Raw genomic sequence first — 18,117 nt, 5'->3', positions numbered from 1 at the left:
TATCTTATCAAGTAGTAGGTTGTGATCTACTTTATCAAATGCCTTACTGAAGTCCAAGTAAATTATATCTACAGCGTTCCTCTGGTCCACTAATTTTGTCACTTGGTCAAAGAATGTAATAAGATTTGTCTGGCATGATCTGTTTTTGACAAACCCATGTTGACTTTTAGTGATGACTTTGTTTGCATCAAGGCGTTCGCTGATTTGTTGTTTGATTATCTTTTCCAGAATCTTGCCAGGTATTGAGGCCAGGCTGATAGGTCTGTAGTTTCCTGGATCTATTTTTTTCCCTTTTTTGAAGATGGGAACTACATCAGCTCTCTTCCAGTCCTCTGGTAGTTCCCCAGTGCTCCAGGATCTTTGAAAAATATAGTTCAGTGGTTCTGAGATCACGTCTGCCAGTTCCTTGAGAACTTTGGGATGTAATCCATCTGGCCCTGGTGATTTGAACTCGTCTAGGCTGGACAGGTGCTCACTTACCATTTTCTCGCCTATCTTAACTTGCGTTTCTATTCTGTTTTTTATGGCACTGGTTTGGGTAGGTTGGACTGTTTTTCCCCTTTGTGTAAAGACAGATGCAAAAAACGAATTAAATAGTTCTGTTTTCTCCCTATTGCTTGTCACCTTCTTGCCACTTTCCCCCACTAATGGACCAATCATTTCCTTAACTTTTTTCTTGTTTTTTATATGTTGAAAGAAGCTTTTTTGTTATTTTTGACTTTGGTCGCAAGCCTTAGTTCATTTTGAGCCTTAGCTTTCCTCACTTCATCTTTGCAGGCACGGGCTATTTGCTGATATTCTGACTTAGTTATGTGCCCCTCTTTCCAATTCTTATACTTGTCCTTTTTATCTTTCAATTTATCAGAGAGTTCTTTATGCAGCCATGCTGGTTTCTTTTGAGAGCTGTTATTTTTCTTCTTTGTTGGTATTGTACTAGACTGGGCCTTTATTATCTCACTTTTCAAAATTTCCCAAGCTTCTTGAGTTGTTTTCCCCTTTAGGATTCTCATCCATGGAATTCTTCCCATGGTCTCTCTAAGTTTATTGAAATTAGCTCTTTTAAAGTCCAAGACTCTAGTTTGGCTGTGTTCTATTGCTTGTGCCTCCAGAATGTTGAATTCCAATATTGCATGATCACTTCCCCCCAAGGTTCCTGTGGCTTCGACACCTTCTATCATTTCATCTCTGTTAGTGAGAATTAAATCCAATATGGCTAATCCCCTAGTTCCCTTCTCTACTTTTTGGGAGAGAAAGTTGTCTGCTAGGTTTGACAGGAATCTGTTTGATCTTCCACTCGGTGCAGAGTTTGTCTCCCAGTTGATATCAGGGTAATTAAAGTCCCCCATTACTATTGTGATGTGCTTCTTACATACCTTAGTTAGCTGACTAGCAAAAAGTTCATCTATTTCCTCTGCTTGGTTGGGCGGCCTATAGTATACACCTATGACAATGTCATTTTCCCCCCCTTTTATATTGACCCAAATGCTTTCAGGTTTACAGTTTTCGTCATTGTTGTGCTCTATTTTTGTAGAGATAAAGTTATTTCTTATATAGAGAGCAACTCCTCCTCCTCTTTTGTTTAGTCTGTTTCTTTTAAATAGTTTAAATCCCTCTAGCTGTGTGTTCCATTTGTAGGTTTCGTCCCACCATGTTTCCGTAATGGCAACAATATCATATCTGCCCTCATTTACCTGAATTTCTAGTTCACCCTGCTTACTGTTCATACTCTGTGCATTAGTGTATAGACATTTGAGTCCTTTATGACTGACGCTGTGTTTACTTGCTGCATAACTTGTGTGGTGCCTGGCTTCCCCTATTTTCTTAGATTGCCGGGGACAGTGATGTACTGTATCAATTAACTCACTATCCCCATTATTTAGTTTAAATGTTCCTCCAAAAAAGCTGTGATTTTATTGCCAAGTAACTCAGTCCCTTTCTTGGATGGATGCAGACCATCTCTTTTATACATTTTTTCATTGGACCAGCTACAGACATCATGACTAATATAACCAAAGCCTTCTCCTTTACACCACTCCTTTAGCCACATATTAAATTCTGCTATATGCTGGCCTTTTCCATTTTGCTCCTTATACACTGGTAAAACCTCTGAAAAAGTAAGCCTACAGCCTATTCTGCTAAGTTCCTGCCCCAAGCTCTGGAAATCATTCTGCACAGAGAGTACAACTTTTTGGGACAGATCATTAGTGCCAAGATGTACAATAGCCTCCACATCACAGTCCTTGCTGGCATTCTTGATTATTTTGGAAATACGCTTCTTGTCCCTACTGGCAGTAGCACCTGGAAGACACCTGACCTCTTTCAAAACCTCTGTGTCCTTTCCTAAATTTACATCCCTTATAATTGAATCACCAACCAGAAGGTGGCTTCTCTTTTTGGATGCCTTTCTGTTCTTGCATGACTGGTGTGTAATACCAGATTCACACTTCTCCCTGTCGAAAACAAGTTTTTCATCTTGGACCACGATCCCCTGCTTATTTGAGTTAGTCCCACCTAAATCACAAAGCCAACTGGGTGATCTGATCCATCATTTTCTCTCAGTCCTAGGAAGAAACCAAGGGCAAACCATTTCCAAAAATCTTCCCAATAAAACTGCACAGACTAGCCCAGGCAGTCGCTAGGAATCATGGTGGTGCATTGGTTAGAATGCAGTATTGGAACTATTTCTGCTCACAGCCTGGAGTTTGATCCTGATTGGCTCAAGGTTGACTCAGCCTTCCATCCTTCCAAGGTTGGTAAAATGAAGACCCAAATTGTTGAGGGCAATATGCTGACTCTGTAAACCACTTAGAGAGGGCTGTAAAGCACTATGAAAGGGTATATAAGTCTTAGATGCTATTGCTACTGTTATTTGAAAGCACAAAATCCATTAAGTATATTGACTATTTCATCACTTCCAGTGGATACTGGGCAAAGTTCATGGTGCTAATATAATATGCCTTCCTCCCCAATGACTGCTGTTATTTCTTCCCTTTTTCTCTCCCCTTGTCTGATAGTTACAAAGGTTCAAACGCTCTCTGTCACTCAAGACCATCCTGCGCAGCAAGAGCGTGGAGAACTTTTTTCTGCGCTCTGGTAATGAGTTCAAGCTGCCCTCCGATGTCCTGCTCAGCCCTCCTGATTCCATGCCACCCCCGTCTCCACCCCCAGTTCCCTTTGAAACAGAAGCCTCCCCCAGAGCCTTCCACAAGTCCCTGGGGACCCTCAAGCCCATGAAGACCCACAGTTTCCAGGAACACATCTTCAAGAAACACAATCCTTGTGAAATTTGCCATCAGCTTATTGTAGGTAAGCAATTGGACGCCTTGTTTCCCCACCTTCTTGATAATGTTTGCTAGTTCTTGTCATGCACACTCAGGAGCTGAATTCCGATCATTCTTTTTCTATCCGTGTCTGGATTACCTTAAACTCTAAATCCTGAGCTACTGCCAAATCAGGATAACCCTCCTTCTTTTCCTCAAATAGATTTACATTTAATAAGGATTAGGCATTGATTCTAGATGAAGCTTGGAAAAATATGCATTAACGGAAGTTGGCTGTTGATGTATCTCATCTGCTTGAGTGGAGCTTGCAGAGAAAGAATAAAACAGCTGGAGCACAGCCAATGAAGGAACAAGGAGATGCCCCCAAGCCTGATTTTTCTTTTTCTTTTTTAAGCAGGCTAGCAACAAGCAATTGGAGGTGGCTGGAAACTTTATAGCTTAATAGTTTAATATCTTTTGTTGGGAAGAATTGTTTGTTTAGATTGGAAGTTATGATGGCTGTTAAGTGAAGCACCCATGTGTTCGTCTCATGTATGACCCCCACGTACCTCTTCTTCCCAATGCAGTCATTAAATGAATGTGTGGGTTGTTGAGCAGAGCATAGGATGCCTCAGGGTTGCCAGAGAACACCCCAACCTCTTGAGGCACCTTATGCTCTCCCCATGCCCCTCAGGATTCCCACCTCATCAGGCCCCTTATCCTCCTCCTTGCCCACATCACCAAGTTGCCCATCCCGCATGTCCCTAACCCAAGTTCTGAAGCTCTTCGAAAGGTACGTGTGTGATGGATGACATTGGGTGAGGAGGAGGTTATGAGGCTTGGTGGGGGAGATGTGAAGGGAGGTGGGAGGGCCTTATAGTATCCCTGTGGTCAGACCTAGGAATGAACAATCACAGGGGCAGTGCAGTGGCTGCAATGTCAGGACCAGGTTGTAAATAGCTTTTTTTGGGGGGAGGCGCTAAAATGTCCAGTTGTAAGTCAAAGGCTACCTGTAAATGAATAGGAAATATAACCCTAGAAATAAGGATTAAAAAAAATCAGAAGATGGTTGTTTTATAATAGGCCACCCTCCAGATATGTTGACTAGGGGGGATGGTAATCATTATCAGCCTAACTTGAGATGAGTATATAGCCTGCTCCTTGTTATCAGACATGTATTTCTGATTTTTATTCTCTGCCTCTCAATATTATTCCCACCAACATACATCTATTATCTTAGCAAAACACCTTGTAGCTCCCTTGTGTCTTGGTTTTACTTTTAGGAAACTCCAAGCAAGGTCTACGATGCAAGACATGCAAAGTGAGTGTCCATCTGTGGTGTTCAGAAGAAGTTTCTCATCAGCAGTGCCTAGGCAAGACAGTAAGTAGCTAAGCAAAGCTATGTAAGGGTTAGGATAGAGAGATCCAGGGAGGGAGAGGATGGACTGTATTCTAAAGTTTACACAGAGTTGATGTAATACAGATAGGCCTCACTTAACATCCAGTTATTGAACCACTGTTTGACATTACAGTGGTGCTGAAGGAAGGAATTTGTGTGCAGTCCTATAAATTCAAGCCATTGCAGTGCCTCTACAATCATTTGGACAAAATTTAGTCCCATCGGGGCCCACCTGCTTATATGACCACCTTTTTTGCCATCCACCAACACCAACATCCCAGCTGTTGCCACACTGCATACCATTACTGTATTGGGCAGGACTTGTTTCATACTGCTTTCCTTCAAGCTATGTAGCCAGGGCTTCAGTTTGCATACCAGCCAAAGTCTCCATTCATATGCCTGTCAGGGCCTCTGTTCTCAGGTCAGCCCGGGCCTTCTTTCACAAAAGGAGAGCCCGGCCAGTGTGCAAAAGAAGGTCCTATCTGTGTTGGCACAAAAAGAAGGTCCCAGCTAAAAGAGTACTTCTTTCAGGCACTGGCCTTCTTTCATGTGGCCTTATTTTTGGGGGGGGGGAGTAGTTCTGGCCAGTGCAGATACGGAGCCCTGGTTGGGACTCAAAGAGGAGACCTTACTTACTGTACAAGAGAACCCCCTGATTGCACCAGTGTGAAAGGAGATGGCCCAAAAGAAAGCCCCCAACTAGTATAGCAATGGCATGTGGTGTAGCAATAGACAAGGCTGGGCAGTTTTCACTTAGCACATAATATGTGGAATTCATTACCACATGGCATGATGATGGCTACTAACATGAATGGCTTTAAAGCAAGGTTTGTTGTCTTCGGATTGAATGTTGCCTCTGGCTTGGGGAGAACATGCCTCCAAACAGGTTAGAGGAACAAGGGGAGGGGAAGGTACATGTCCTTTTGCCACTTAAAAATACTCAGAGACACCGGGATGAAAAACGAAAATTTTTATTGATTTATTTTTCACATTTCTCAATGACCTGACTTCCTCAGAGAGATACTCTTAGCGATGTACAATAAAACATCAAAATATAAAAGCAGTATATACAGTAAAAAAGCATTATATACTGTAAAAAATGAAATGTTAGAATTAAATTTTTTATTATATTAAAAATTGTTAAAAATTTGTTGACAAAGGGCAAAAAAGAAAGGTCTCTCAAAATGCTGAACTAAGATAAATTTTGGGCAATTCAAGAAAATTCCTATTACGTAAGATCAAAATTAAGATAGGTGACCAGGTTTGGTTTTAAAATTGCCCTAACAAATTGTATAAAAATAAATAAATCAGTGAACATAAAGTAGACATAAAATCACGCCAAAAACATATTTCTCGCAACATATATTTTTCTCTACACTTATTGTTAATTCCAGCTATTCAGAAGTACTATTTTATAGATTATGCATGGAAAATAGCCCATTCATGTTTTTAAAAAATGTGTTCCTCAAAATAAAGTATCTTGAAATTAATTATCTCAATTCTTCATTACCTGATATATCTTTCTGCTTAAACTAGATAAATCAATTCATTTGTCCTATACCTTCTCTAAACTGAAAATAGATTAAAATACTTTATTCTTAGACACTTGTAATTTTTTTTCACTCAAGGACATTCTAAAAAACATTTGGCCACTAAGAAACACTTTTAAGGTATTTATCAATCCACCTCCTCTGTTTCTGTTCTTTTATATTTGCCCTTAACAAATTGTAGCTTATGAAATCATGCTTAAATGAGTTATGTTTCATTGCACACAAACAGTTGCTTGTATTGCAGTCCTTCCTCCATGTGAACAGTAAACTAAGAAAAAGAGAAGTTTGATATGCATTCTGAGACTATGGTTAAGAAAGAAAGAATGGAAAGCAGCTTTGCAATATAATTTGTTCTATTATTGACATGCTAAACTTGCATTATTTATTTTGTTGTGCAAAAGACACAAATGAATAAACTGCCTTATTATAATATGCATCTCTTTTGTGTTATAGTTAATTAAATTTTATTTTCTGGTTTTATCAATATGTATTACGTGTGCTTTCTACGGCTTACCAATTGATACTATGAAACAGAAAGTGTTGTACCACTTAGGAGTCAGTTTCTGCAAACTAATTTTGCTTCTTTGTACATTACAGATTTCATAACTTTTGACTTATTATATTTTATTCTCATGTTTTCCCAGGGATCTCAGACCAGTAGATGGGTTCACAACAGTCGTGTGAGATCAATGTTAGTAGATGACTGGGGAATTTTCTTGGTTTGAGACCAAACACAATCTGCTATACCAGATTTCTAGAAGCAAAGAGTCAATCCAAGAATTACCATTTTTAAAAGCTGATGTGCAGAGTTCTAAACTACTTCTTGTCCTGATTTATTTAGTTTAAAATTTCTCTGAAGGTTAATATACAAAGAGGAAATTGAGGGGAGCAAGCACTATATTAATTCATCCTCCTCTTGGCAACATGGCAGAGGGTCAAGCACATAGTACTCTATAGCAGGCCAGTGAAATATTCTTCTGTACTTTGTTCCTCAGCAGGCAACCTCTTTCCGCCGTAATCTTAGTTCTCCTCTGCTGCTACATGAACCACAGCCCCAACCAGCCCCAGCCAAGGAATCTCCTCCTACAGGTAAGAACTTGGCCATTCCCAAAATCTGAAAAGTCAAATTTCTGACAGAAATTCAATCAAAGAAAATGGATGATGAGGTGCTCCCAGGCTGCTGACTCCTAGTACTGCCAGACAGGACTTTCCAAGGGATGGATTCAAGATGGCAGACATGCATATGCAGTATGTGTAAAAAAAAGGGGTAGGTTTCACAGTTCTTATCTTCTGACACCCAACCTCTAAAATGCCTCTGCTGCCTCCTCAATGGATATTCAGGGGTAAGAAAGAATACAGAAGATGCAGTGTGAAAATGCAAGAGGATTATACATGGAAGATGATTATGATGCTGGGGTCACCAAGTAAATTGCCATGATCGAGGCAGGGCAATTGGATGGAAGGTGTGGGGGGGAGGCTCATTGTGGAATTCAAAAGCCTCCCAGATCCAGTTTAGCAAATAGATTCTTTATCAGGGAACCAAGTAGAAGAATTTGACTGGTCATTGCAACTCAACTCACTCTTTCCGGATTGTAATTAGGAAGCGTGGTGGGTTAATCTGTCTGAAGAGAACAGATTTCGCTCATTGCACAAGGAATTTTAGAAATCATCAGGAGACAGCATCTACTAATCGAAGTACAGAGTAATAGAATAAAGTGACCATGCTTATGACAGCTTCCTTTTCTTCTCTTTTGTGCCTGACAATCCAATTCTAAAATGTATGTGGTTTACCAGCAGGCCCCAGTGGAAAGGTAGATCCCGTTTATGAGACTTTGCGCTACGGCACTTCACTGGCCTACATGAATCGCTCCAGCTTCAGCAGCACCTCAGAGTCCCCCACCAAGAGTCTGGTATAGTCCCTAAATTCAAAGATTTCATTTTGGTAACATTAACAGGTCCCTGATGAATAGACTGGGGTTGAGGGAAACCCATTTGTAAAATCTAGAGGGAGATAGTGCAGAAAATGTTACTGGAAATGGATATGTGTGAAAAAGGATAGGAGGAAAAATGGAAACTATGAGTAAATCAAGAAAGCAATACACATTTATTTCACTGGTACTCATGCTATAAAGATCAATTTGAAGGAATGTCTAGTCAAAGCAGATAGCAACATCCAGCCAACCTTGGCTGATCTCAGAGAGGCATTTATTTCTTCCAGAATGAGAAGGAGGACATAGTTCAGAACACAGAAGGCTCAACAGCAAGTGGACCAACAGCAGAGGAAAATATTACCGATAATGGTGAGTGAAATTCCCATTCCCGCTTACAATATAACATATGTAAAATAACCTTTTTTGTTAACCATACCCAAAATTTACCTTCTCCCCACCACACACACATGTGTACATGTGTAATATATGAAAGGAGGGATGGGTTATCCTGCTTGCTCAGCCTGCATCAGCCTTTGTGCATAGTCACACCTCTCTCTCTCTCCCTCCCTCTCTCTCCCCCCCCCTTCTCCTCCTTACCTCCCTCCCTCTCTTTATCCCAGAAGTCACTGGAGATATCCAAGATGGCTCTAATAAAGGCAAGAAATCTTGCTTTTTCTAATTCTATTTTTCATATATTGATGTTTTATTTTCATGACTAAATCCTTGATTACTGTTTGGTAAGCTGATACAGTCAATCTCAAAAAACAAGCAAACATTCACTTCCAAACATTGTCCTAATGCAAATTCACACACACCCCTTGACCTGTGGAAGGCAAGACTGCCTCAGAGAGGAAGGCTTATGACTTTGAAGGCATTCAGCTCTAGCAATGTTTTGCTAAAGGGGCTGTTTTGGAAACCTAACAAAAAAAATCCCCCTGTACAAATACTGCTCTAATTGCAGCAAACATCATTTAATTAATATTTCCTCTCAAATTTAGGTCTATCAAAAAGGATTGCAAAAATCCAGCCAATCTCTTGTGGTTCAGTTTTGTAGCATCCTAATCTTTGCAACCCAACGGACATCAGTTTGCCAAATTTTCTATCAGTGACCGCTTCTCTGATTTCTGGGTATTGTTTCATAGTGAACTTTCCAGAATCCCTTGTCATCTCTGAATTTGGATTGCCGCCTCCTCAGGAAAAATAAAAGAAAGAAAAGAAAGAATATATGTTTTGTTGCCTACTGGACTGATGAGCCTTAATGCCTTCTATTTTTTTTTTTCGTTTAGTTTTCTCAGTGGCCACAGAAGGCGAAAGCCCTGTATTGGAGGAAAATAACTCAGGGCAACAGGTAGAAAATGTACCCATTTCATTTCAAGATTGAGAAAAAGCAGAGATTACTCCAAAAATGTAGGATCTAGCAATTTAAGAAGAAAAGGCTTCATGAACTAGCTCCTTCCCAGGATTTTCTTTCCAGAGAAAGAGGAAAAAAGGAAGGAAGGCAGGGAAGGAGAGAAATTGCACACAATAATATTATAATTGTTATTTAATTATATTTGGCTTTTATTCCTTTTTAAAATTCAAGAGCCAAAAAAGATTCTTTAGTACAGTAGTTCAGCTTTAAAAGTAGAGTTGCATGGAACAATAAGCCTACTCAATTACTTTCTTTTCTGGGATACTTATTTAACACTTCAACCCAGAAATCCTGTACCCTTTCTTATCAAACTGTAGTTATTTAGTGATAGTCCACTATCATCAAGTTCCTTAGTGAATCTTGAAGGAGACAGACATTTTATATGTGTGTAGAATTTCTTAAAGAAAATATAGTGAGGGACAATGAGAATGACTGGCAAAATAACTCCTACTAGACACAATTAAGAGAATTGTGTTTAGGGTTGGGAAACAAAGACTGAGACGGTTATGACTTCTTCTTCAGAGAGATTTTATCCAGAAGGCTATAACCTGTTCTTTGTCAGGAAGACAGATTTTGTTTGAAAGTTAAAAACATTTCTTGACAGCAATGGATTCAATTTCTTAGGGATATTTGCTAAATGTGTTTGGACAGGGTGAGTCAAATATTTGTCATTAATGCTTTAATCTGGATTTTCACATTGAGTGGGGGCTAAATCCATTGGCTCAAATGCTCTCCCCAGTGATTCTACAAACAATGTAAAGGTTCGCAGCTCTGCTCTTTAAGAAAACTAAGTGGCATATGTTCTGATTGTTTTTCTTCAAAGTACGTTAAGCTGTGAAAAATACAGCCAAGCAAAACAATCAATTTCAGGGTGGATAGAATGGCTGGACAGAGGCCCCTGTCAGCCAAGTGCATGACTCTTTCATACAGCTTTACTTTTGTGCTGCCTTCTGCCCTGTTTCTGACTCATTTCGTTCAACTTTCACAAATTCTTTCCAACAAACCTACACCATCTCTGGCATGGAAAGTAACAAGTTCTGATAATCATAAGATCTTTATCTCTCTCTCCCATAATAGCATTTTGCAAAGGGCTGTAAAATGTAGGAACACTTTGCATCAGATGGTATTTTGATGTTTACTTCAGAATAGATCCCTAAAGATTACACCATGTGTCTAAAGACTGCAATGTTTCTTCTTGGCTCTTTCCTTTTCCAATAGCCATCTCAAGCATCTACACGCAAAGAGGTCTCATCCATGTATTCTTATGTTGCTCTGTACAAGTTTCTGCCTCAGGAGAACAATGATCTGCCACTGAAGTAAGCATGCCCTTATTCCCAGATTTCCAATGTAGAAATCCATAGCATGAGATAGGCATAAAGTAATCAGTTCTTGGACTGTGAGACCTTGCTGATGGAGCTTAAAGGAATTACCACTCAAGATTAAGGCTATGGTTGCTATTGGAACACCTGCTAGTAATGACTGATGTACTTCTAGTAGGGCATACTTTATTTTGCCCAGTAATTTTTATACTGTGGCATTCCCTGCATCTCATTACCAAAAGGTATCTAGAGATAAACTAGACTTTGTCTGTCCCTGCAGGCCAGGAGACCGAATCATGCTGATAGATGATTCTAATGAAGATTGGTGGAAGGTGAGCAGAATATTATGGCAGAACACAGAGATCTGAACATATACTGTATCTCCCATATGCAAATAAAACATCCTCTGCTAAGAAATAAAATAAAAATACCTAACACAAATAAGCCTATCAGAAATAAAAAATACTATAAAACAATCCAACTTCTTACGTGAACAAGTGCCACCGCATGTGTTTGACCAATTGATTGATTGATCGATCAATTGTATTTTTAACCTGCTGTTCATTCAGAAGCCCAAGGCAGCTTGTGCAGCACTCCCTCTTTCCTATGTTTTCCCCACAACAATTCCATGAGGTAGGTTGAATTGAGAGAGAAGGACTGGACCAAAGTCATCCAGTGAGCTGTACTACCCTACTCACTCACACGTCCAAGTAACTGTGATTTAGTGAGTTTATTAATATTTCCCAGCAATTCCCTTCGCCAAAAGCTCAGAACTGCCCCAATTAAGTCCAGTCGTGAACAGGCCAAGATTAGTCCACAGAGCAATGGCTTAATAGTCCACAAAGAAATTGAAAGTTGCTCAAACACCAGGCAAAACTTAAATCCACACACGAGAGCTCACATGGCAAGAAAAGTTCAGAGTCTCCAAGGCACAATTCCAAACACGATGTCCATCCAGAGTGAAGCAGGAATTATGATGATCAAACGAACAGCTAAAAAACCAGCATGTTGTTCCCAGCAATGCCTGTCTCTGTCTGCTGTGATAAATAACCAGCTTACCGGTGCAGCCTGTCAAGACGGAAGGGGTCTTCTCCTCTCGAGTAGTCTGGCTGACCTCCAGAGTCCTGCCTTTTCTTTGCCCTGCGTGTTCTCGGATTAGGTGCAGAAGTCAGTTCCTCCTCCATTTTGCTGGCTGTCTACCACTGCCAACTTTCCCCACCTGAAGCCTCCTCCAGATCTCTTTTGGATGACCGTTCAAAGCCATCAATCAACCCAGTTCCTGACATGCCAGGAATAGGCTCAACCTACCCTGAGCTGACATCTGAGGAAGAATCTGGGAGTCACCCAAGGGAGACATCACACTATTGCCCCCCAGCATGGCCCATCCTCCTGGAACTCCCTGAGCCAAGTTTCCATGGATACCCGTGATGGAACCAATGAACCAGTCTACAGGCATGCACAGCATCAGCATCTTCCCATCACATGTCCTAAGGGCCATAGTCCTTCCAGTGCACTAAATATTGCAGATCTCCCCAGTGAATCATGGGAAGGTGCTGGGTGGAGAGCCAGACATGATCACCGATTGCAAAGGGAGACACATCTCAACAATGTTGATCCATGAATTTTTTATAGTCCTCCTTAGCCCGTTCCAATTGTTCCCGCAACACTTGGTGCATGGCAGTGAGTTCTTGCAGGAAATCTGTGGCTGCAGGTACCAGTGAATCTGCAGCAGTCAGAGGGCACAAACATGGCTAGACATGTGTCGAAGCATGCTGGGCATTGTTATATCCAAACTCCACTAGCACCAGCAGATCCATCCAATTGTCCTGCTGGAAATTCATGTAGCAACACAAATACTGGTCTAGCACAGCATTCATCCATTCCATGCTTCTGTCTATCTCCAGATGATGTGAGAATGAGAGACATATCTGTATCTGTAGAAGTTGCAAGAGCTCCTTGCCAAAAATGGGCTGGGTACCTTGGTCTAACACAATATGCTCAGGTAGGCCATGCAACCGGAAGATGTGACACACAAACAGCCATGCCATGTCTCGCGCCATGGGCAACCCCATACATAGCACAAAATGGGCCATTTTGTGAACAGGTCTACCATCAACACCATCATAGTTCCCTGTGACTTTAGAAGATTGGTGACGAAGTCCATGGATACACTTCCCCATGGACAATGGCTGCAGCAGTCCCGGCAATGGTCCTAGTGCATTCTTGGCTTGTTGGCACTTTGGGCATGATACCACATAGGTATCCACATTGTGGCAAATTCACGGCCACCAGAACACCTACCTCACCAGATGCAAAGTCTTGAATAGACCAAAATGCCCTGCCACATGGTTGTTATGACACTGGTGTAAGATCAGACTACAGGAGGGCCCCTCTGGCACATTAATCTTTCCCTGAAACCTCAACAAGCCCTCTGAGCATGACCAAGAGCCCGACAGGCCTCTGACTGAGTCTTAATTCCTGTTCTCTGGCCTGGACACAGGAGTCTCGACACTGCACCATCTGATTTGCTCTTTCAGAAGGGTTCTTGGGTCACTTGAATCACTGACCAGAGCTGCACCTTATCCCCATTACAGGTATACTCTGGCTTACATGACAAGGCATCAGCTCTCTGGTTCCAGCCTCCCAGACTATAGGTTACTCGGAAATCAAAGTGAGTGAAGAAGAGAGACCATTGGATCTGCTGCTGGCTGATCTTCAGGTGCTCCAGTTTCTGATGGTCTGTCTGCACTTCGATCTGGTGCCAAGCCTCATCTAGGTGGTGCCACCAAACCTCGAAAGCCACCAGGACTGCCTGCAATTCCTTATCTCAAATCATGTAGTTCCACTTGGCAGGATTTTGCTTATGTGAGTAATAAGTGCAAGGGAAGAATTGCTTTGAGTTCAAGGGGACTTGTAACAACACCGCTCCCATCGTGATGTCCGATGTATCTGACTCCACCATGAAGGGTCATGACGGGTCAGGGTGGAAAAGAATGGGGTCTGTAGCAAAAGCCTTTTTCAGAAACTTGGGGTCTTGCTGCTTGACTGACCCCCACATGAACTGAACCGCTTTCTGCAGCAACCAAGTCAAGGGAGCAGTCATCATGGCAAACTGGGGGATAAACTTTCAATAATAATTTGCAAACCCCAGGAGTCTCTGGATGTCTTTCACTCAGTGCGGGGGCTGCCAAGACTGCAGAGCCTCACTCTTCTCTGGGTCCACTGCAATGCTCTCAGGCAAAATCAGGTGTCCCAAAACGTCAGTGGTGGTTGTGCAAACTGGCACTTTTTGCACTTCACAAAGAGATAGTTCTCATGCATGTGCTGGAGTACCATTTGTAGATGGGACCAATGTTCTTCAGCCGATGACAAGTACACCAGGATGTCATCCAAATAGATCACTACAAAAGTAACCAAGAGATCCCAAAACACATTGTGCATGAGGTGCATAAACATGGAGGGGATATTGGTGAGACCGAATAGCATCACCGTATATTCAAAGTATCTGTATTGGGTGCGGAAAGCTGTCTTCCACTTGTCCCCTTTGTGGATTCTTACCAAGTTTTAAGCCCCCTGCAAGTCCAACTTCATGAAGAGCCATGCCCACCTTAACTGCTCCATGAATTCTGGAATGAGCGAGAACAGGTACAGCTTCCTCATGGTAGTGGCATTGAGTTTACGATAGTTACAGCAAAGCCTCAGTTCTCTTGACTTTTTCTTGACAAAGAGGAGCAGGGCCGCTAAAGAGGATGTCATTGGATGGGTGAAGCCATTCTTCAAGTTCTTCTCAATAAAGTCCTTAAGGGCCTCGAGCTCAGGTTTGGATAAGGAGTAAATCCAACCCACTGGAAGCTCGGCATTTAGAACCAGATTGATGGGCCAATTATAGGATAGATGCAGGGGGAGCTGCTTGGCTTCTCTTTCCCCAAACATGTCAGTGAAGTCTGCAATTTCTAAGTGAAGATCCCAAAACAAAGCAGGATGTTGCTGCATGGCATACACATGAAGCCAATGAGAACGGCACTTAGGGTTGCCCAGTTGAATGACCCCATTGACCATACAATCTATAGGTCATGTGCCTGAAACCATTCCAGTCCCAACATGATTGGAAAATGCGGAGTGGCCACCAATAGAACTCCAACCGCTCCATGTGGTTTCCTATACACATCTGAAGAGTCTCAGTAGCCATGACTACCGGCCCTGACTGAAGTGGCCAGGCATTGATGATTTCCACCAATATGAACAGTTTACCTCATGCTGTGGCACATTGCACTTAGTGGTGAAAGCTGTGCCCATGAACTTTGTGGTTGCCCCCGAGTCTATCATGGCTTGCATGAGAACTTCCTCACTTCTGGGAAAAGTCAACATCACGGCCACCACCAAATACTGGGTTGGTGTAATCTGCGGCGTTAACACCTGACCTACGCTAGACATCGCCCGACCAAGTGAGCCATTTCAGTCAGGCAGAGGGAGTTTCCTGCCATCACCAGAATTTTCTTTGTGGGACACTTAGCAGCTAGAGGACTGGGGCCTCCACAGTACAGGGACAAGCCTTTTCTGCCTGTGTGAGGTGTGTCTGTCCCCTTCTCACTTGCATGAGTTCCTGGGGGGGTTGAGGCTCTTCACAAAACCTCCTTGGTATTGGAGCAGCCACCTCATCACTGCACCCTTCGCTGCTGGAGCCAACCATCTATGCACAAGCACAGGTGCAATAGGGCATGCAGGATGCCAACTCATCCAGAATTTCAGAGGACAAGCTCTCCTGAATTTGGTCCATTAAGGCTCTTTCATTCCATCTCAAATCCTGACTGATCAGCCGCAAGTCAGAGATGTATTCAATTACAAGGTGACACCCCTGCTTCAACTCCCTCAGGTGCCGGTTCACTGTTTGCGCCTTGACAGGGTCCTCAAACATGGCCTTCATTTGAAGGCAAACCCCTGCATAGTCATCCACCAAGTGACTGGACTACATGAAGGGGGGATCACCCACAGGGCTGATGGTCCTGTCAATAGACTGATGATGAACCCCACCTTCTCCCAGTCTGTTTGAAAATCATCCGGTCTCAGGCTCATGAACAGCTGACATTGTCCAAAAATTGGGAATTGGGCAGAGTTCCCATTAAATTTATCTGGCATAGCAACCGGGCACTGATGGTGAGGTCTTGACGGTCCAGATGCCTGCAATTGTGCCAACTGATTGGAAAGGAGAGTTACTTGCTGAGCCAGCTTGACATTGCTGGCTAGCTATTGCTCCATAATGTCCAACAAACAGGGCTTCTGAGGAAAATGGGGCTGGGAGCAAACAGCTGCCCCACTCACTCACACATACAAATAACTGTGGTTTAGTAAATTTACTAATATTCCCCAGCAATTCCCTTCACCAAAGCTCAGAACTGTCCCAATTACATCCAGCCATGAGCAGACCAAGATTAGTCCACAGAGCAATGGCCTAATAATCCACAAAGCAATTGAACAAATAACTACACCAGGCATAACTTAAATCCACACACAAAAGAGCTTATGTAACAAGAAAAGTTGAGAGTCTCCAAGGCACAATTCCAAACACGGTGTCCATCCAGAGTGATGCAAGAATCATGACAATCAAATGAACAGCTAGAAAACCCACACATTATTCCCAGCAATGCTTGCTTCTGTCTGCTGTGTTAACCAGCTTTCTGGTGCAGCCTGTCAAATGGGTGGGATCTTCTCTCGAGTAGTCTGGTTGACCTCAAGACTCCTGCCTTTTCTCTGCCCTGTATGTTCTTGGATTAAGTGCAGAAGGCAGTTCCTCCTCCTCTTCACTGGCCATCTACCATTGCAAGTTTTCCCCACCTGAAGTCTGTTCAGAGCCATCAATCAACCCAGTTCCTGACATGCCAGGAATGGGCTCAGTCTCCTCTGAACTGACATCTGAGGAGAAATCTGTGGAGTTGCCCAAGGGAGACATCACATGAGCTCACCATGGACTTAAAATAGGAACTTCCTTTTCCTAGACCAGCTTCTTAACTATTGCACTACAGTGATGACAGCCTGCTCTGAAGGCTTTCTGAAAAGTTCTGACTTAAGAACTTTCCTGAATTATAAAAAGGGATGGGATCCTAAAGATATAGGTGAGGGAGGAAATCTGTAGCCCAGTGTGATTGAATGCTTTGTCTTTTAGGAGATAAGTGGTTCAGAAATGTGATTGCCAGATGGATGGATGGATGGATGGATGGATGGATGGAAGGATGGAAGGAAGGAACAAGCCTTGTATGGTTTGCAGGCTTGGAGGAATATTATGGTTCCCTGATTTTTATATATGTATTTCAGTATTATAACAGAATAACAGAGTTGGAAGGACCTTGGAGGTCTTCTAGTCCAACCCACTGCTCAAGCAGGAAACATATACCATTTCCGACATATGGTTGTTCAATTTCTTCTTAAAAATCTCCACTGTTCGAGCATTCACAATGTCTAGAAGCAAATCGTTCCATTGATTAATTGTTCTAACTGTCAAGAAATTTCATTTTAATTCTAGGTTGCTTCTCTCCTTGATTAGTTTCCATCCATTGCTTCTTGTCCTGCTTTCAGGAGAATTGGTTGACACCCTCTTCTTTGTGTCAGCCCCTTGAAACACTGCTGGCAGTCTCTTGGAACACTGCTATCATATCACCCCTAATCCTTCTGTTCATTAAAATAGACAACCCAATTACTACAAATGTTCTTCAAATGTCCCCTAATCACCTTTGTGGCTCTTCTCTGCACTCTTTTTAGAGTCTCAACATATTTTTATATTGTGGCGACCAAAACTGGATACAAAATTCCAAGTGTGGTTTTACCAAGGCATTTTAAAGTGTTATTAAGACTTCACATGATCTTGATTCTATATCTCTATTAATGCAATCTAGTACTGCATTAACTTTTGTGGTAGCTGCAGCACACTGCTGGCTCATATTTAAGCGATTGTTCACTAGGTCTTCAAGATCCATCTTGCAGCAGGTGCCACATGTTTTATACCTATGCATTTGTTTTTTTCGTACATAAGTATAAAACCTTACCTTTCTCTACATTAAATTTCATTTTGTTGGATAGGGTTCAGTGTTCAAGTCTGTCAATATCCATTTCAGTCCTGAGCATATCATCTGGGTTATTGGCTATTCCTACTAGTTTAGCATCTTCTCCAAATTTGATGAGTTCCCCTTCTAGCTCCTTGTTTAAATCATTGAAGAGTACTGGGCCTAAGACAGAGCCTTGGGGTACCCCACTGC

General features: G+C 42.1%; 1 protein-coding gene across 2 annotated transcripts in view; it reads left to right on the top strand.

The window, feature by feature from the left end:
• Positions 1-18,117, top strand: part of STAC2 (SH3 and cysteine rich domain 2) — a 51,610-nt gene that overhangs the window by 27,262 nt on the left and 6,231 nt on the right. The window contains exons 2-9 of one of the 2 annotated variants that reach the window (XM_081345395.1): positions 3,015-3,306; positions 4,544-4,641; positions 7,205-7,298; positions 8,004-8,119; positions 8,428-8,509; positions 9,427-9,488; positions 10,770-10,867; positions 11,151-11,202. In XM_081345395.1, the coding sequence (XP_081201521.1) occupies positions 3,015-3,306; positions 4,544-4,641; positions 7,205-7,298; positions 8,004-8,119; positions 8,428-8,509; positions 9,427-9,488; positions 10,770-10,867; positions 11,151-11,202 (894 nt within the window). The remainder of the gene's footprint in view (positions 1-3,014; positions 3,307-4,543; positions 4,642-7,204; positions 7,299-8,003; positions 8,120-8,427; positions 8,510-9,426; positions 9,489-10,769; positions 10,868-11,150; positions 11,203-18,117) is intronic. The other variant, XM_081345396.1, reaches the window with a different exon arrangement.

The sequence above is a fragment of the Vipera berus genome, assembly GCF_964194415.1.
Source record: "Vipera berus genome assembly, chromosome: Z".
Taxonomy (NCBI): domain Eukaryota; kingdom Metazoa; phylum Chordata; class Lepidosauria; order Squamata; family Viperidae; genus Vipera; species Vipera berus.
This window is presented reverse-complemented; position numbering and strand designations above follow the sequence as displayed.